At 42.1% G+C, this 21,318-nt stretch overlaps 1 protein-coding gene across 5 annotated transcripts in view; it reads right to left on the reverse strand.

Moving 5' to 3' along the window:
- The window catches only part of MCF2 (MCF.2 cell line derived transforming sequence), a 256,235-nt gene that overhangs the window by 165,342 nt on the left and 69,575 nt on the right, over nt 1–21,318 (reverse strand). For all 5 annotated transcript variants that reach the window (XR_012236004.1, XM_073599249.1, XM_073599251.1 and 2 more), the window contains exons 3-4: nt 9,920–10,034; nt 8,238–8,328 (exon numbers count right to left, since the gene is read on the reverse strand). Coding sequence is in view for 4 of the 5 variants with exons in the window: in XM_073599249.1 (XP_073455350.1) it covers nt 8,238–8,328; nt 9,920–10,034 (206 nt within the window). In the remaining variant the exon portion in view is untranslated. The remainder of the gene's footprint in view (nt 1–8,237; nt 8,329–9,919; nt 10,035–21,318) is intronic.

The following is a 21,318-nucleotide window of genomic DNA, read 5'->3' on the forward strand; positions in this document are numbered from 1 at the left end:
TCCCCTTGAGCTCACTAAATCAGTTACGCTCTTGTATTGTGAGTCTGTATTATTATTATACTCAATCGAGTCTATAATTCATAGCCTCGTTCGTGGTTGCGAATAGAGTAAAATCGCATCGCAACCGCGAGCAATGAGGGATCCATTGGATCCGATGCAAATTTCCCGATTTGGGTTGTTATACATTTACTATTTTGTGTATCTGGGAGTTATTTTCTATCAAATAAATCTATTTAAACGTTGAAATTATGTTGCCATCTCTGGGTTGTTTTGGTTTTTACATATTTTTAGGAATATTGTTAGAATTGTCAGTGCACAGTTTCCAATGTTTACTTTGTATGATCAATAAGCAACTATGTAGAAAACTTTTGTCATTTGGTATTTTTCACAAATTGCATATGTGAGCTTGTTTGTGTGCTTCTCGATTGGCGCCTCCCCGCTTGCAGCTTGGGCCATCGGATCCCTGTGATGCCTGCATGATCGCATGCTCCCCGGGTCGGGGATCATGCTCCCTGATGTGTCTTCCCGGCAGGGTGGGGAGCTCAGTTACCTGCGCTCCCCTTGTCTCTCCCCTTGGATGGCCGGATTCCTGGATCGGCCGCCCACGGGCGTGATTACCCTGCCGGCGACATCCCCCATCACCTTTGGACGTTGTGTGCGGTGTGCACACACGTGCGGGTCGCGTGTGCGTGCAGCCTCATGACGTCACGTATTTTACGGCGAAGGTGACGACAGATGTCGGGGCTTCGCCTTGATGGACGCCGAGGGAGCCACACGAGGCCTGCCAATGGTGACCACAGCCTCCCTCTACACACCGGGGTTAAGGGGCGGAAGAAACGATACCTGTTGTTAATTTCAGTACTAATTAAGGACACTATTTAATGAGGGTGGATTTGGGTGTGATCTCTCCACTTCCTCCTTGGACGGCCAGACTCTTTTCCTCAATAGTAGGAGTGAGTAAGAACTTATGATACATCTGATTATCAATGCTTTGTCAGACCCCATAGAATAATATTTTACTTATATTTAATTTTGATTTATGTGCACACCAGCTCTGGATGCCGTAGACTTAGATACTTGGCAATATCATACACTTTTTCCTTAAATTCACACATCACACATACACTCATTTGTTTTTTTTTTTGTTTTTTTTCTCTGCTGTTTAAACACTCACTCGCATCATTTTCATGCACATTCCTTTTTTCACATAGACTTAGATACTTGGCAATATCATGCACTTTTTCCTTAAATTCACACATCACACATACACTCATTTGTTTTGTTTTGTTTTTTTTTTCTCTGCTGTTTAAACACTCACTCGCATCATTTTCATGCACATTCCTTTTTTCACATAGACTTAGATACTTGGCAATATCATGCACTTTTTCCTTAAATTCACACATCACACATACACTCATTTGATTTGTTTTGGTTTTTTTTTTTTTTTTTTTTTTTTGCTGTTTAAACACTCACTCGCATCATTTTCATGCACATTCCTTTTTTCACATATATTTTACATGTCATTATTCACTGTGCACATCCCTCACTTCTTTTCCTATCACTGCCATTGTCAGCATTTAAAGACAAGGTCATCCCTGACATATTTTATATTAGTTATACCAATATAGTCACTTTACTCATTTTATTATCCTTCACATGATCAATTCAAGCTGTAATAGATTATTACAACACTTTCTGACCGACCAACAGTTAAATCTAACCACTAACCTATATGGGTATATTCATGAGCTAACGCTCTGACAATTTTCGTAGGTTCCGGCCCCACCTCCCCCGTGGCGTGTTGGTGGGGGGGCAATTATACGTGTGACTCCTTGCAAGCCATATCGAGTGGATTCCTGTTCCCCCTTCCTCCGGGGTGCTGCTACGTGCGGGCACACTGGATGGTCTGGCTGCTATGTGGGGAGGCTCTGATCGAGGGGTACATCCAAACTCAGTGGTAATTATGTGCAAAGTGTTACTAAACATGTTGCTAAACAAACTTGCCTATGCTGTAATTCCTTTAAATAAGCTGGACATACTATTATAAATTTTTCTTTTTTCTTTAGCAAACTCATCCTCTGAAGAGACCCCAAAATTCATGGGTTGAAACGCGTCAGGATTGTTATGCAATAGCCTTATCACATGCTGTGTATAACCTATGTTTGCTATTATATGTATTTGGTATGGGCATTTTCCCACTTGAGCTCCCAATTTATATTTATATGTTGTTACATTTATTCATTACCCTTCAATAAAAAATATGTTGTTACATTTATTCATTACATTTCAATAAAGAATTTTAATATTTTACTTAATGCCTTGCTCATATCTATAGCTAGCTGCCTAAAAACCCCGCTTGGGGGACTTTTTCCAATTTTTCCTGTTATCCTGACCAGACGTCATATGACGTGATCAGGATAACAAGCTCAGCGCAGCGATCGGAGGTGCTGTGTGCCGGTCTGACACACCACATCTCCGATCATGGTATGGAGCCTCTGACGGAGGCTTCTTACCACGTGATCAGCTGTGACAATCACAGCTGATCATCGCGTGAACCAGGAAGTGACGGTAAACAGCTTTTCTCGGTTCGTGCTGACAGAGAGAGACGATCGGCGTCTCTCCCTTTTAGAGGGGGGGTCTGCGCTGATAATCAGCATATGGATTATCAGTGCAGCCCCCATCAGAGTTGCCCATCAGCTGCCAATCACTGCCCATTAGCTGCCAGCCTGTGCCTCATAAAGGACGCCTGTCAGTGCCTATCGAAGTGCCAATCATTGCCCATAAATGTGCCAATCAGTGCTCATAAAAGTGCCAATCAGTGCCCCATCAGTAATGCCTGTCAGTGCCCTTCAGAAGCCACTCAGTAATGCCTGTCAGTAGCTCCTCATCAGTGCTGCCTATCCAGTGCCATCTATCAGTGCCACCTATCAGTGCCCATCAGTGCCACCTATCAGTGCTCATCGGTGCCACCTATCAGTGCCGCCTATCAGTGCCCATCAGTTTTATTTCATAATTTAATGTCTTTTTTGTTTTGTGTAGCAAAAAAAAAAAAAAAAACCCAGTGGTGATCAAATACCACCAAAAGAAAGCTCTATTTGTGGGAAGAAAATTATAAAAATTTTGTTTGGGTACAGTGTTGTATGACCGCGCAATTGTCATTCAAAATGCGACAACGTTGAAAGCTTAAAATTGTCCTATTCAGGCAAGAGTTGAAAGTGCCCAGTATTGAAGTGGTTAAAGTGATAATAAACTATTTTTTAAGCAGTTTCAGCAGCTTATTTAGTCACCTTCTAAGTATGCTGCTCCTTCTTCTTTTAATCTTTGCTTTTCTTCCAGTTTAAAGATAATGCCATAATCACTGTTCCAGGTTTCTTGTTTCAGGGTGACTTCTTTTCGCTTACAGTGTACTATGGAGTCACATTTGCATGCAGAGATTGGAGTTGTGTCTCTATGCTGTGTGCATCAATAGAAACACACAGCTCCATAGCCATCCTGCTCCCCCCCCCCCTTCTCCAAACTAACAGACTGACTCAAGACTGCACTGTCCACTGTTACCTTTTCACTATGAAGACTGGAAGTTTAGGGAAGCAAGCCTGGAAGAGCAGGAGCCAGCAATATTGGAAGTTGTAAACTGCAAGTGGAGGGTTTAATACTACTTTAACGTGGCTCTAAAGGTACAAGTTTTTTTTATCTTAATGCATTCTATTCATGTGTACCTGAGTATTGGGAGTGCCTGAGTATTGGGAGTGCCTGAGTATTGTGTGTACCTGAGTATTGTGAGTGCATCTGGGCTGCGAGTGCATCTGGGCTGCGAGTGTATGTGGACTGCGAGTACAAGTGGGCTGCAAGTACACGTGGGCTGGGAATGCACATGGACTGTATGTACACGTGGTCTGTGAGTACACGTGGGCTGCGAGTGCACATGGACTGTATGTCACGTGGACTGCAAGTGCACGTGGACTGCGAGTGCACGTGGGTCGTGAGTACCTGTGTATAGTTGAGTATTAGTGTCAGGAAGCTAGTTGTTAGTTAATTTGGGCAGGGTATAATCCCCATTAAATTAGTAGGTACGATGCCCAGCGGGTGTGGAGATGCAACTCGGTGTACATCTTGCGGCATGTATGCGTTCCTTGATCATCTGATCGAGGGCGAATACTGCTGTGAAAAATGTAAGCACATTGGTTCCCTGGAAGCCCAGGTTCTGGATCTAGGGAAACAACTATCAGCACTGAGAAGTCCCTCCATACTAAAGGAGAGCCAGAAACATACACGGCAGGTGCCGACATGGGCCAGCACAGAGGCGGGTGGAGAAAAAGAGGTGCGGGCACTAGAAAAGAGTAGATGGGTGACAGTCAGGAAGGATAGAGGGGAAAGAGCCAGGGAGGCCGATCCTGGGCTGGAACATCCCAATAAGTACGCTCCATTGAGTGACATTGGTGAAACCAGTCAGGGACCAGCACTGCTAGCTGCCAGGGGAAGAACTCCTCCAGTGAGCGTGGGGGGGAAGCGAAGGGAAAGGAAAGACAGATTCTGGTGGTAGGGGACTCAATTCAGGACAGACAGGGCAATCTGTGACAAAGACCTGAAGCGCCGAACTGTATGCTGTCTACCGGTCGCTCGGGTTCGGCACCTCACAGATCTAGTGGACAGATTGGGAGGGGCTGGGGAAGACCCAGCTGTCATGGTGCACGTTGGCACCAATGACTAAATTAGAGGCAGATGGAGTGTCCTAAAGAACGATTTTAGGGACTTAGGAGCTAAATTGAGGAAAAGGACATCCAAGGTAGTATTCTCAGGAATACTACCGGTACATCGAGCCACACCAGAAAGGCAGAGGGAGATTAGGGAAGTAAACAAGTGGCTGAGGAGCTGGTGTAATAAGGAGGGGTTTGGGTTCCTGGAGAACTGGACCGACTTCTCAAGGAAGGGACGGACTGCACCTAAATGAGTAGGGTGCAGATCTGCTGTGAGTGAAGATGGCCAAAAAGTTAGAGGGGCTTTGAAAATAGGCAATGGGGGGAGGGTTCAGAGGTAGAGATAGTCAGCGCAGAACAAATTCCAGAGGGTAGTATTGAGGGCATTAGTGGTAGGTTGACTAAAGCACACAAACCCAAGATAAGTATAGTAACAAGTCCTATTTGAAATCTGGGAACACCCATTAAGAGGACAGTAAGTGACCGGTCTAAACTACGTGGCATGTTCACCAATGCCAGGAGCTTGGAGGACAAGATGGGAGAACTAGAGATACTGTTGTACGAGGAGGATTTCGATTTTGTGGGAATTTCAGAGATTTGGTTCAACAGCTCTCATGTTTGGCTGGCAACCATTCAACGGTATTCCCTGTGGAATCCTTATAGGTAGAGCTCCAAAGGGATGAAATTAAGGGGAAAATAATACTGGGAGTATGCTATAGGCCCCCTAACCTGAGAGAGGAGGAGGAGACAGACCTCCTATCACAATTTGGATTAGCAGCAAGGATGGGAAGTGTCATCATAATAGAGGATTTTAATTATCCAGACATAGACTGGGCGAAGGAACCGCACATTCGTTTAAGGCTTGCCAGTTCCTAAATGTCTTGCAGGACAATTTCATGGGTCAGATGGTAGACTCACCAACTAGAAACAAAGCGTTACTAGACATACTGATTACCAACAATACAGACCTGATTACTGATGTGGAAATACAGGGCAATTTAGGTAACAGCGATCACAGGTCAATTAGATTCAGTATAAAGCACACAAATAGGAAATATAAGGGGAATACAAAGACACACTGAATTTCAAAAGAGCCAACTTCCCTAAACTACAAACCTTGCTAGAAGATATAAATTGGGATAGAATCTTAGGAACAAAGAGCACGGAGGAGACATGGATTTGCTTATAGAGCATATTAAATAAGGGCATTAGCCAATGCATCCCATTGGAAAATAAATTTAAAAGAGCGAACAAAAATCCTGGATAGCTTAACTCCAGTGTAAAAATGCATATAAAAGCAAAGGAGAAGGCCTTAAAAAAAAACAAGGCTGAAGAATCATCATCAGCATTCAGACTTTACAAAGAATGCAACAAGAAATGTAAGGGTGCAATTAGGGCGGCTAAGATAGAATTCGAAAGACACATAGCGGAGGAGAGCAAAAAAAATCCCAAGAAGTTCTTTAAGTATATAAACAGTAAAAAAGGGAGGACAGACCATATTGGCCCTATAAAGAATGAGGAAGGACATCTAGTTACAAAGGATGGGGAGATGGTGAAGGTATTGAATTTATTCTTCTCCTCAGTCTTCACAAGGGAATCGAGGGGCTTCAGTAAAGAAAACTGCAGTTTTATCCTCATGACACATCACAGGAAGCACCTCCATGGTTAACAGAGGACAGAATTAAAATTAGACTTGGGAAACGTTAATAAATCACCGGGACCAGATGGCTTGCACCCAAGAGTACTTAGGGAACTCAGTCAAGTAATTGCCAGGCCAGTGTTCCTAATTTTTACTGACAGTCTACTGACTGGAATGATACCAGCTGATTGGAGAAAAGCCAACGTAGCACCAATATTTAAAAAGGGCCCAGAATACATCCCTGGGAATTACAGACCAGTTAGCCTAACATCAATAGTATGTAAACTCTTGGAGGGGATGATAAGGGACTATATAAAAGATTTTAGTAATGAGAACGGTACCATTAGCAGTAATCAGCATGGATTCATGAAGAATCGTTCTTGCCAAACCAATCTATTAACCTTCTATGAGGAGGTGAGTTGCCAACTAGATAAAGGAAGGCTCGTAGACGTGGTGTATCTGGATTTTGCTAAAGCATTTGACACAGTTCCCCATAAACGTTTACTGTACAAAATATGGACCATAGGGTGAGTACATGGATTGAAAACTGGCTACAAGGGCGAGTACAGAGGGTAGTGATAAATGGGGAGTACTCGGAATGGTCAGGAATGGAAAGTGGGGTCCCCCCAGGGTTCTGTGCTGGGACCAATCCTGTTTAATTTGTTCATAAACGACCTGGAGGATGGGGTAAACAGTTCAATCTCTGTATTTGCGGACAAAACTAAGCTAAGCAGGGCAATAACTTCTCCGCAGGATGTGGAAACCTTGCAAAAAAATCTGAACAAATGAATGGGGTGGGCAACTACATGGCAAATGAGGTTCAATGTAGAAAAATGTAAAATAATGCATTTAGGTGGCAAAAATATGAATGCAATCTATTCACTGGGGGGAGAACCTCTGGGGGAATCTAGGATGGAAAAATATCTTGTGGTCCTAGTAGATGATAGGCTCAGCAATGGCATGCAATGCCAAGATGCTGCTAACAAAGCAAACAGAATATTGGCATGCATTAAAAAGGGGATTAATTCCAGAGATAAAACGATTTATTCTCCCGCTCTACAAGACTCTGGTCCGGCTGCACCTAGAGTATGCTGTCCAGTTCTGGGCACCAGTCCTCAGGAGGGATGTACTAGAAATGGAGCGAGTACAAAGAAGGGCAACAAAGCTAATAAAGGGACTGAAGGATATTAGTTATGAGGAAAGGTTGCGAGCACTGAACTTATTCTCTCTGGAGAAGAGACGCTTGAGAGGGGATATGATTTCAATATACAAATACCATACTGGTGACCCCACAATAGGGATAAAACTTTTTTGCGGAAGGGAGTTTAACAAGACACGTGGCCACTCATTAAAATTAGAAGAAAAGAGGTTTAATCTTAAATTATGTAGAGGGTTCTTTACTGTAAGAGCGGCAAGGATGTGGAATTCCCTTCCACAGGCGGTGGTCTCAGCGGAGGGCACCAATAGTTTCAAGAAACTATTAGATAAGCACCTGAACGACCGCAAAATACAGGCATATACAATGTAATACTGACTTATAATCACACACATAGGTTGGACTTGATGGACTTGTGTCTTTTTTCAACCTCACCTCTTATGTAACTATGAAACTATGTAACAAGGGAATCCTGACCAAAACAATACTTTGGAAACAAGGAAAAGGTCACACATACACCCTTAACAAGAACTTCAGAACTTTCCCAAACAATTTACCTACCATACTTGTGCAGTAATTCTCAGCTCTGTTAGAGCATGTATATGCATCACAGTTCACCTTGACATGGTATACCTTTAGTAAGCTCTAATTATGTATAAGTGTTCTCCAAACAATCTTTGTCAAATATAGTACTTCTGATAATTGCATTATGACAACAAAGTATGAAATTATTATGTTTGTGACTTACAGATAATTTCTGGAGAGTCAGTTTTACAGACGTCCATGTATCCAATCTTCTGTCCAATATGATTATGAATTTTACATCATTCTCAAGTTTACTAGAAATCAAAGAAAACATGTTTGACAAATGTTACAGTTCATTATTAATTAACAAATGCTAAACCTAATTATTCCAGGTTAAAAAATTATAGACAAAACAAGGTTTTTGTAACTGTTTTGACCACAGAAGTATTTTATCCAATGTAGGAAAGAGAAAGGCGCCGTGCATGCTCCAAAACGCGTTACCGCCCACACAAACATCTTATCTTATAAACAACACTTTTTATCTCAATAGTGTAACTATAGTATATCCATAACAGCCTAAGTGATTGTTATAGAGCCTGGAGACATGGGCGCTAAGCACTTTCTGGTGGATTATGCAAGTATGTACAGTATGTATAGTGCAGTTATAAATTAAATAAGAATTCTGTTTACAAAAGCAGCCTTTCTCAAACATTATACACCAAGGAACCCTTGAAATCATTATGGCTGCTTTCACACTGGAGGTGCTTTAGAGGCGCTATAGCACTAAAAATAGCGCCTGCATAGCGCCTGTAAAGAGCCTCTGCTCTCACTCCAGTGTGAAAGCCCGAGTGTTTTCACAGTGGAGCGGTGCACTTGCAGGACAGTAAAAAAAGTCCTGCAAGGAGCATCTTTGCAGCGCTGTAGCAGCGGGGTACACACCGATCCTAAAGCGCTTCTGCCCATTGAGATCAATGGGCAGCGCCACCAAACCGCTGGTAAAGCGCCGCTTCAGTGGTGCTTTGCGGGCGGTTTTAACCCTTTTTCGGCTGCTAGCGGGGGTTAAAAGCACCCCACTAGCGGCCAAATAGCGCCGCTAAAACTATCGCCCCCAATGCCCCAGTGTGAAATTAGCCTATAGGTCTTGAGGATCCCCTGCTAAAAATGATTTTACCTACAGTTAGTGGTACATTAGCATTATGGCTAAACTGTAAATCATTTTAAATATAGTGATCAAAAATATGGCATACATAGCTTATTTGACAAATATCATGTTTATACCCTCATGCACTATAAAACAAAATTTGCAGTACATTAATAATCTTTAAATTAAAACTACCAGAAAAGAAACACAAACATTAAAATTGTGGTATCCCCTAATATTAATGGTTAGTGTTGATATGCCCTCTGATATTGTTGATCAGTGTAGGTTGGAGGATGGAGATCAATCCACTCACTGCTCAAGGAACCCTGTAGCAATCTCAAGTGGAACCCAGGATTCCATGGAACCCTGGTGGAGGAAGGCTGGTCTAGACCAATTACCTTTGAGACTGACATGATGGTTTTGCTATTTGGCACATACAGTCACAGCTCTGCTTTAGATGAATAATATATTTAGCTGTGTTCATTCCAAGCTTTTATTTTCTAAAATAGGTCTAATGTGAAGGTACTAAAATAGCGATATGGTTTTATGTTACTGTAATATCACACTGTTATCTAAAGCTCGGTGACACTTTCATGCACTAAGTGCATTCACCAGAAGGCACAGTCTAAACATTTACTTCTAAAAGTCCATTATTATTTGTATGGCTGACCTTTCGTGCTCTCAACTATAAAAGGGCCTTATAACCAAACGTCTAAAGATCTGTATGAACCTAAAAGCTCTTATTAAAGTATTGTGATCTGTACCTTGGTATGTAGGTCAGATAAGTTAAAACAGTTTTTAGCACACCCTCGGGAAATTCGTGGAACGTGGTGTTTTCAGGAAATGTGATGATCCAGCCGTTATCCTTCCCCCGACCACCTATGTAAATTATATAACATAATTTAAAAAACTTTGTAATTTTTTTACAGAATTTTAATGAAAATTGTAAAACACAAGGATAAAAATAAACTGTTATTTCCACTTATAGGTAAAGATTTTAATCAGTCATTTTAACAACAGGGATGTGAGATAAGTCTGTTCAGTTGATTTTAGAATGGAAGTTTCAATAACTATACAGTACAGTCTGCATGATAAATTCCTACCATGTCATGATATACAGTAAAAGTATATACAGAGTCTTGAAAAAGTATTCATACCCCTTGACATTTTCCACATTTTGTCGTGTTACAACCAAAAATGTAAATGTATTTTATTGGGATTTTATGTGATAGACCAACACAAAGTGGCACATATTTGTGAAGTGGAAGGAAAATGGTAAATGGTTTTCCATATTTTTTACAAATAAATATGTGAAAAGTGTAGTGTACATTTGTATTCAGCCCCCCTGAGTCAATACTTTGTAGAACCACCTTTCGCTGCAATTACAGCTGCAAGTCTGCATGTCTCTACCAGCTTTGCACATCTAGAGAGTGAAATGTTTGTCCATTCTTCTTTGCAAAAAAAGCTTAAGCTGTGTCAGATTGGATGGAGAGCATCTGTGAACAGAAATTTCAAGTCTTGCCACAGATTGGATTTAGGTCTGAACTTTGACTGGGCCATTCTAACACATAAATATGCTTTGATGGGGTGTCCAAATTGTGGCCCTCGAGTTGTTCAGGAACAATTCCCATCATGCCTAGTCATGTCTGTGAATGTCACAGTTTTACAATGACTCATGGGATGTGTAGTTCTACAACAGCTGGAGGGCCATAGTTTGGAGATCCCTGAACCATTCCATTGTAGCTCTGGCTGTATGTTTAGGGTCGTTGCCCTGCTGGAAGGTGAACCTCCTCCCCAGTCTCAAGTCTTTTGCAGACTCTAATGTCCCGTACACACAAGCGGAATGTCCAACAGAAAAAGTTCGATGGGAGCTTTTCATCATATATTCCGATCGTGTATATGCCTCATCGGACTTTTCACGTCGAAAATTCTGACAGACCTAGAAAGAGAACATGTTCTAAATATTTCCAACGGAACCAATTCCTATCGGAAAAACCGCTCGTCTGTATGCTGTTCCGACGTACCAAAAACGACGCATGCTCTAAAGCAAGTACGAGACGGAAGCTATTGGCCACTGGCTATTGAACTTCCTTTTTCTAGTCCCGTCATACGTGTTGTATGTCACCACATTCTTAACGGTCGGACTTTGGTGCGATCATGTGTACTCAAGACAGTTTCAGCGGAATTCCGTCGGGAAAACCGGTCGTGTGTACAGGGCATAACAGGTTTTTTTCTAAGATTGCCCTGAATTTGGCTCCATCCATGTTCCCATCAACTCTGACCAGCTTCCCTGTCCCTGCTGAAGAAAAGCATCCCCACAACATGATGCTGCCACCACCATGTTTCACTGTGGGGATGGTGTGTTCAGGGTGATGTGCAGTGTTAGTTTTCAGACATACATAGCATTTTGCTTTTAGGCCAAAAAGTTCAATTTTGGTCTCACCTGACTAGAGCACCTATTTCCACATGTTTGCTGTGTCCCCCACATGGCTTCTTGCAAACTGCAAATGGGACTTCTTATGGCTTTCTTTCAACAATGGCTTTCTTCTTGCCACTCTTCCATAAAGGCCAGATTTATGGAATGCATGACTAATAGTTGTCCTGTGGACAGATTCTCCCACCTGAGCTGTGGATCTCTGCAGATCCTCCAGAGTTACCATGGGCCTCTTGGCTGCTTCCTTGATTAATGCTCTCCTTGCCTGGCCTGTCAGTTTAGGTGGATGGCCATGTCTTGGTAGGTTTGCAGTTGTTCCATACTCTTTCCATTTTCGGATGATGGATTGAACAGTGCTCTGTGAGATGTTCAAAGCTTGAGATATATATTGAGATATATTCTCCACAACTTTATCCTTGACCTGTCTGGTGTGTTTCTTGGCTTCATGATGTTGTTTGTTCACTAAGGTCCTCTAACAGACCTCTGAGGGCTTCACAGAACAGCGGTATTTGTACTGAGATTAGATTATACACAGGTGGACTCTATTTACTAATTAGGTGACGTCTGAAGGCAATTGGTTCCACTAGATTTTAGTTAGGGGTATCAGAGTAAAGTGGGCTGAATACAAATGCATTCCACACTTTTCAGCTATTTATTCATAAAACATTTTGAAAACCATTTATCATTTTCCTTCCACTTCACAATTATGTGCCACTTTGTGTTGGTTTATCACATAAAATCCCAATAAAATACATTTACGTTTTTGGATGTAACATGAAAAAATTTCAAGGTTTTTTTTTTTACCTTTACCTTTTATTTTTAAAAAGCCATTAAGGGCCAATCAAGTAACTTTACAGAGTCACATGACTTTACCTAGGCTGAGATGCTGCAATCAGTCTGCTGTCGACAGGATGAAGCACTTCCCTATTCTCATCTCCCTTAATGATCAGGCTGCAACATTTTTTTTTACAAATCACAAGGTGAAACTTTACAACAGGGGGGCAGGAATGTCCAACCTTTTGACCATTGGAAGAAGAGGAATTGTCTTGGGCCACACATCAAATACAAAATTAATGATAGCTGATGAGCAGAAAAAGTCGGGCAGATTACAAGCTAATGATCACTGATATAGATAAGGTACCTGTCTGAGAATTAAAACTTAATTTTGTTTGTAATATTTTTTATTATAAAAGTAAAAAAGGTCAACATAAAACTAGTTTGATAATTGACACTGTTTTTAATAAATTAACGCATCAATATCTGGTTCGAGGGATGTAGTAGCAATTCTCACTGAATTCTTAAGGTGCTCATCGAATATTTTGGTTTTGATTTTGCCCGTCTTGTGCTTCATCCTTGAAAATAGTTGCTCACAAATATAAGTGGTGCAGAAAACTGATGACATGAATGAGGTGTGATTGTGAAAAGTGTCATCAAACAAAAACATATAAAAAAAATCAACATTTTTATGTAAGTTTACAATTTTGTGTTGGGCCGCATTCATAGCAATACTGGGCCGCTGGTCTGCTACCGACTTGCTAGTCATTAATGATACACTTGTTTATCCTTATATCTGACAGCAGTTATACACTGTATTCCTTAAAAAAATCAATAAAATGCATTGAAAGAGAAAAACGGATTCATTTATGTCCATTGAAGTATTTATCGATCTAAATTTTGTCAATACGTGATGGCACAATCGTTTGCTCTCATGTCCGAGTGTTTGTTTTTCGAAAGCAAGTTTGAACGATATTTTGCATAAGAGGTAATAAATACATGAATGTGTTATGCTTTACTTATTACTTAGCATGCATGGAAGGTATACCTAATGCTAGGTCAACGTTAAAGCCCCATTCATTCAGGCATGCGATTATATGCAGTTATAGTACTTTTCTAAACGCGTATAAATGCATATAGTAGTTTGAAATAGTATAATGCACACTGTGTGTTTACATTCAGGTACATTTAGCTGCATCTAAGTCTCATGCACACAGATGTATTTGCAGGGCAAATGGGTGTACAGCTTAAAATTCGCCTGTATTTGGGGCACCCAGGATCCGCAGCTGCTGCATAATTTTGCCTATAGAAATAAATGACAAAATATGCTGTATCCGGGTATACACTTGTAAATGCCTGCACTTGAGTTTACATGTACATGCATATGGGTGTATTTTCAAAGTGCACAAGTTTTCCACTCATAAAAAAATGCCTATATGCTTGTAAACACAAATACTGGAATTTACACAAGTATATCCATGTACAGTATATTGTGTAATCTATTTGAATGGACAGAATTAGGGCTCGTTAACACTTGCAGTTGAAGGGGCAATAAAAACACATGGTTGAGTCACATTTTTACTGCCACCCAAACCACTTTCACTCAAGCTGCAAAGACACCAGACTGAGGTTTATGCATTCCATGGCCATAAAAGCTTTGCTTTGTTGCAAAAATTACCCCCATCACGCCCGGCAGGCACAACCCATTTACCTTGCGGCACAATGTACAGGTTTGTAGGGGTTAAAACAGTCAATGAGAAAGTGACATACCGCCTCCCCACCGCCTATCAAACATCCTCTAAAGAATGATCCACCATGGATTGCTCTTGAGAGTGCTAATGCTAGTGGAAACTAGCCTTTACAAAGCGTCAGGGGCTCCTGGGTGCCGCAAATACAGGCGCATTAGTTACTCTAAACATGTCTAAATGTGTACATTTAAACACAGGAGAAAATGATCTGGAAAGTCTAAACATTGTTTATAGATCCATATCAATGTCTCCTGGTTTTAAATAAAACATAAGCGGGAGGCCCGTGGGAATGAGGGCTTATGCCGTGTACACACGGGCAGACTTTTCATCATCAAACATCCGACGGTCTTTCCGACGGACTTTCGATGGAGTTACGACGGACTTTCGGACGACTGGACTTGCCCACACACAAACGGACTAAAGTCCATTCGAAAGTCCGTTGGTATGAACGTGATGACGTACGAAGGGACTAGAATAAGGAAGTTCATAGCCAATAGCTGCCCTTGCGTTCTTTTTTGTCCGTCGCAATAGCATACAGACAAACTGATTTTTCGATCAGACTTGAGTCCGTCGGAAAGATTTGAAACATGTTCCAAATTTAAAGTCTGTCTGATTTTCGACAAAAAAAGTCAGCTGAAGGTCCGATGAAGCCCACACATGATCAGATTGTCCGACGGATTCGTCCCGTCGGACCAGTCCAGTGGAAAAGTCCGCCCGTGTGTACACGGCATTGGGTATTCCTCTGCCCTTGAATGTCCCCACTTCTCTCAGTGTCACAGACATCAATAAAACTCTACACAGATTCTAACACCTCCCTCTTTTATGCAAAAGCAGAAAAAAAAGTTTTGGATAGAATTCCAATTTAAAGAAGCTCCACATCCTAGATCAGCTAAATTCAACTAAACATATTCAAGTTTTCTTTTTATGAAAACATGTTTTTATACATAGTTTGTATTTGTAATTATATTTGTACACATAGGCAGCCGTATTCGCTCATTACTCAACCAGGCTTTGCTACCTGCTGATCCTTTTATCTAGCTGATCTGATTTTATGCAGTTGTTAATGATGCGAAACTGCCACAAAGCACCTGGTGGCCACAAACCATTCCATCTTTGTCCACGCTGTAATTGATAGACCCAGATAGCAAGCAATTGTGCTGCAAGTTTGAAAATGTCTTGCTAAGCTATTGCTAGACTTGCCAGGCTTCACAGGTTTGTTACACAATTGCAGTAAGTCTGCATTGCATGACTCCAGATCAACTTTCTTTGCAAACATTCTGCAAGTCTGCTGCAAGTTCTGGTTCAGTTATGATGTGCAATAGTCATCCCACCACAGGGGTCACTGTGACTTGCAGAGCTCTTGCTGTAGACTCACCACTGTAGCTTTGCTCTTGCTAGAGACTTGCCCATACCTTCCAACTTTTTGAGATGGGACACCTATCAGCAAAAGTATGCAGGCATAGGCCACACCCCTTGCCATGCCCCCTTAAAGGAGGATTTTACAAAAAAAAACAAGATTGGTTAAACCCACAAGTACTTTTTTTACCACTACTATTCCTTTAGGCTGTGTTCACATATGAACACGCAGCGGCTCACAGCAGTAGTCCAGTGCATCCTCATTCACCATTTCAGGTCTGATTTCAGCCCAAATTTTAGGCTGAATTCGGATATAAAAAGACGTACAGCGTTCCTGTGCAAATCGCTCCAGAGCTGCTGCGAAGATATGCGAACCGGCTCCATAGAAAGCCGGTCACAATCTCCTGCTATTGCGAGTTGGATGTGTGAAGCCAGCCTGATATTGGCTTTTGGAATTTACAAATGCATCAATTTAGAAATCAGATGAAAGTGAGTACACCCCTCACATTTTTGTAAATATTTTATTATATCTTTTCATGTGACAACACTGAAGAAATGAAACTTTTTTACAATGTAAGTAGTGAGTGTGCAGCTTGTATAACAGTGTAAATTTTCTGTCCCCTCAAAATAACTAAACAAAAGTGAGTACATCCCTAAGTGAAAATGTCCAAATTGTGCCCAAAGTGTCAATATTTTGTGTGGCCACCATTATTGTCCAGCACTGCCTTAACCCGCTTGGGCATGGAGTTCACCAGAGCTTCACAGGTTGCCACTGGAGTCCTCTTTCACTCCTCCATGACAACATCACAGAGCTGGCGGATGTTAGAGACCTTGAGCTCCTCCACCTTCCATTTGAGGATGCCCCACAGATGCTCAATAGGGTTTAGGTCTGGAGACATGCTTGGGCAGTCCATCACCTTTATTCTCAGCTTCTTTAGCAAGGCAGTGGTCATCTTGGAGGTGTGTTTGGGGTTGTTATCATGTTGGAATACTATGTACAAGAATATATAAATAACCGCGCTTAGGATAGAAGATAGGTCTGCTGCCTCCCCTAATAGGGCTCCCCTAGGGGAACTCTAAATGATGAAAAACAGAAAGATGGGGTAAGTGGCGCTACCTACTGGTGACGTAGGTGGAGGGGAGAAGGGGGAGCAGAAAAACTGCACCACAGATAAGTGTACCCCAACAATGCTCAATGCATATAATCCCAACCTCGAATAAAGTGACAGTGCTTCAAGTATAGATGTGTCTATAATGTGTAAATGAGTAATATATTAACATCATATGCACCATAAGAGTGTGTGCCGGAGTGACCATACAGGATCCCCCCGGGTAGCCACAGGGCACAACTTATGGGTGTATGATGAAAACATAAAACCGTGGCATGTACATCCCGATAGCTAAAAGGCCAAAGGAGTATGGGACACAATTGCACAGTATAGCATATAGTGATTCCCTGAAGATTTCCTGGTAGTAATTGCTCCAGCAATCAGAGTGTAAAAGTGGGTGACGGTAATGAAAATACAAATAAAACAACTCCAATCACCCCAGCGGGGCAATGCGCGTGTAGATGTAGTTACTGCGACCAGTCCACCACCATAACTGTTAATGTTGTTCCAAAGATAGACCTCTATTTTCAGGTAGATTTAAGCATGATCTTTAATGAGTCCCTGATGGAAGATCTCCAGCTCTGGAAGGAAGGCAAGTCAGACTGCCAAGCTGCCAGACTTGTCTTCCTTCCAGACAAGTCAAGTAACTAGACAAGTAACCACCATAACTGTTAATGTTGTTCCAAAGGTAGACCTCTATCTTCAGGTAGATTTAAGCATGATCTTTAATGAGTCCCTGATGAAAGATCTCCAGCTCTGGAAGGAAGACAAGTCAGACTGCCAAGCTGCCAGACTTGTCTTCCTTCCAGACAAGTCAAATAACTAGACAAGTAACTAACAGTTACGGTGGTGGACTGGTCGCAGTAACTACATCTACACACACATTGCCCCGCTGGGGTGATTGGAGTTGTTTTATTTGTATTTTCATTACCGTCACCCACTTTTACACTCTGGTTGCTGGAGCAATCACTACCAGGAAATCTTCAGGTAATCACTATATGCTATACTGTGCAATTGTGTCCCATACTCCTTTGGCCTTTTAACTACCCAGGGGGATTCTATATGGTCACTCAGGCACACACTCTTATGGTGCATATGATGTTAATATATTACTCACTTACACGTTATAGACACATCTATACTTGAAGCACTGTCACTTTATTCTAGGTTGGGATTATATGCATTGAGCATTGTTTGGGGTACACTTATCTGTGGTGCAGTTTTTCTGCTCCCCCTTCTCCCCTCCCCCTATGTCTTGGTATCATTCACCGGTAGGTAGTGCCACTTACCCATCTTTCTGTTTTTCATCATGTTGGAATACTGCCCTGCGGCCCAGTCTCTGGAGGGAGAGGTCATGTTCTGCTTCAGTCAGTCACAGTACATGTTGTAGCTCCCCAGTGCACTCATGCAGCCCCAGACCATGAAACTCCCAGCAACATGTTTGACTGTAGACAAGACACACTTGTGTTTGTACTCCTCACCTGGTTGTTGCCACACACGCTTGACACCATCTGAACTAAATACGTTTATCTATATCACAGGACATGGTTCCAGTAATCCTTGTCCTTAGTCTGCTTGTCTTCAGCAAACTGTTTGTGGGCTTTCTTGTGCATCATCTTTAGCAGAGGCTTCCTTCTGGGATGACAGCCATGCAGACCAATTTGAAGCAGTATGCAGCGTATGGTCTGAGCACTGACAGGCTGACCCCCCCCACCCCTTCAACCTCTGCAGCAATGCTGGCAGCACTCATATGTCTATTTCCCAAAGACAACCTCTGGATAAAATGCTGAGCGCATGCACTCAACTTCTTTGGTCGACCATGGTGAGGCGTGTTCTGAGTGGAACCTATCCTGTTAAACTGCTGTATGGTCTTGGCCACCATGCTACAGCTCAGTTTCAGGGTCTTCCTATAGTCTACGCCATCTTTATGTAGAGCCACAATTCTTTTTTTTTCAGATCCTCAGAGAGTTCTTTGCCATGAGGTGCCATGTTGAACTTCCAGTGACCAGTATGAGAGAGTGAGAGCAATAACACCAAATTTAACACACCTGCTCCCCATTCACACCTGAGACCTTGTAACACTAACGAGTCACATGACACCAAGGAGGGAAAATGGTTAATTGGGCCCAATTTGGACATTTTCACTTAGGGGTGTACTCACTTTTGTTGCCAGCGGTTTAGACATTAATGGCTGTGTGTTGAGTTATTTTGAGGGGACAGCAAATTTACACTGTTATACAAGCTGTACACTCACTACTTTACATTGTAGCAAAGTGTAATTTCTTCAGTGTTGTTACATGAAAAGATATAATAAAAAATTTACAAAAATGTGAGGGGTGTACTAATTTTTGTGAGATACTGTACATCTATATAGATCAGACCAAAATGAGGGGTAAATGAGGAGGAATGAGGGACACATGAGGAGGAATGAGGGACATTGCTCCAAAACAGGTGCAGTCCCTCAAAATCAGGGACAGTTGTGAGCTATGGACTTGCCACACAAATTTGCTACAAATTGGAAAAGTGTCATCTAGAACTTGTGCTTCAGTTGTGTAACAACTTGCAAGTTAAAATGTTCAGCAAGGTAACTGACTTACAATTCAAGACTGTCACAAATTTGTGGCAAGTTATCCTTGCTATCTGGGGAGCTCAGGGGATTTTTTTATTTTTTTATTCTTGCCAAGAATCCATAAAGCCAAGGTGAAGAGATAAGAAATGCAAATTAAAAAAGGAATTGTGGAAAGCTTTTAAACCAGTTCTCTAAAAATAATTGACAAGACTATTTTAAACCATACACGTGGCTCAGAAAAAATTCTAATAGATTGGGATCCATCCAAAAACGGAGATAGCTCCAGAATATTTTATTGTCTGGATTTAGCTTATGAGATCTAGGAAATATTTGCCAAGTTCCCTCATTCATTACAGATTTGTCTCAGTATACACATTGGTATTACACAGAGCCTCAGCTGATGGGGATATTAGCTGCTTAAGAAGCAGGACAAAAAATGTCTCTCATATAGATAATCCAGTTATGAGTATGTATGAGTTGGGTTAGTAAACAGTAGAAATATAAATTGGAACAAATGATGTCAAAGGATATTGTAGGTGCTAGGAATAATGCAGTTTATAAGGAGTCAATCCCATTTGAATGCTTGCTTAGGAATAAGAATAGCACATGGTGTATTTATAAATCTGTACAATAACTTCAGGATGTGGGTGGACATATCTCAGCACCACACCTGCCTACAGGGAGAAATATCTTTTTAATGAGATTTGCCCTTCTCATTTGTACTGCTAGCTGCAAATATCTGACGTTCCTTAGTTTACCCAGAAACATGAATGCTATTCAAATTTGGCTATGTATGAAAAAAGTAATGAAAAAAACTAGTGTGGGTCTATAAAAGTAATCAGAGTATCATCAGTCTATAATGACAAACACTTAGTCCTGGTTCACACCAGTGTGATTTGTCATTTGACAGATCAAAATCGCATGACATGTTGCACACCATTGCTAGTAATGGCACCGTTCCCATTTTTGCGTCTCGAGTCGGTTCTACGGTACTACTTTTTTTGCAATAACATTGCTTCTGTTAAATAAAGTCGCAAGCTGCAATGAAATCAGAGGTCCAAATTGCAATGATCTGCAACTTTGAAATCACGCTGAAATAGCGCAATTTCAAAGCCGCACTGATGTGAATCAGGGCTGAGGCCAGGTTCACACTGGTGCAACATGACACTCGTCCTACTTTGGATCTGACTTTGCCCTGCGACTTGAAGTCAGAGACGTGTCCGACTTCAATGAACGGGGAACCTACTTTACCAGGCACTGTCTGGTATGAAACTTGAGGGGGAACTCTACGCCAAATTTTAAATAAAAGACTGGCATGGGTTCCCCCTCTAAGAGGATACCAGGCCCTTCTGTCTGGTATGGATCTCAAGGGGAACCCCCTACGCCGAAAAAACGGCAAGGTCGTCCTCCCCAAAGTCCATACCAGACCCTTATCTAAGGCACGCAGCCCGGCCGGTCAGGAAAGGGGGTGGGGACGAGCCTCTTCCCGACAAAGCTGGCCGGGGGAAAAAAAGTGTCAATAAAAAAAAACACACTAGACAGGTTTTAAAAGTAATTTATTAGGCAGTTCCAGGGGTCTCTTCCGACTTTGGGGGTCTCTTCCAACTTCTCCGCTCTCTTCTCCCATCATGCCCTGGGTGGTGACGTCATAACACATTACCCGGTGACATCACCCGGTGACCCCGCCCCATGCCTATATAAGTCGTTGCGCACCGCGCACACAGCATTACAGCGGGAGAGAGCATCGTGTCAACATTGGAAGAAAAGAAGAGAGAAGAAGACGACGGAGAAGACCGGGCCACTGCTAGCAACAGAGCGGGCAAAAGAGCAGAAGATAGCGAAGGAGCCCGTCAAAAGATACCAGAGAGCGGGAGAAGAGGCCGGTGAGAGCGGGGAAGTCGGAAGAGACCCTCGAAGTCGGAAGAGACCCCCAGAGCTGCCTAATAAATTACTTTAAAAGCCTGTCTAGTGTGTTTTTTTATTGACACTTTTTTTCCCCCAGGTGAATGGGTAGGGGTACGATGTACCCCATACTCATTCACATAGGGTGGGTGGCCGGGATCTGGGGGCCCCCTTATTAAAGGGGGCTCCCGGATTCCGATAAGCCCCCCGCCTGCAGACCCCGACAACCAACGGCCAGGGTTGTCGGGAAGAGGCCCTTGTCCTCATCAAC

Source organism: Aquarana catesbeiana, linkage group LG09 (genome assembly GCF_042186555.1).
Source record: "Aquarana catesbeiana isolate 2022-GZ linkage group LG09, ASM4218655v1, whole genome shotgun sequence".
NCBI lineage: Eukaryota > Metazoa > Chordata > Amphibia > Anura > Ranidae > Aquarana > Aquarana catesbeiana.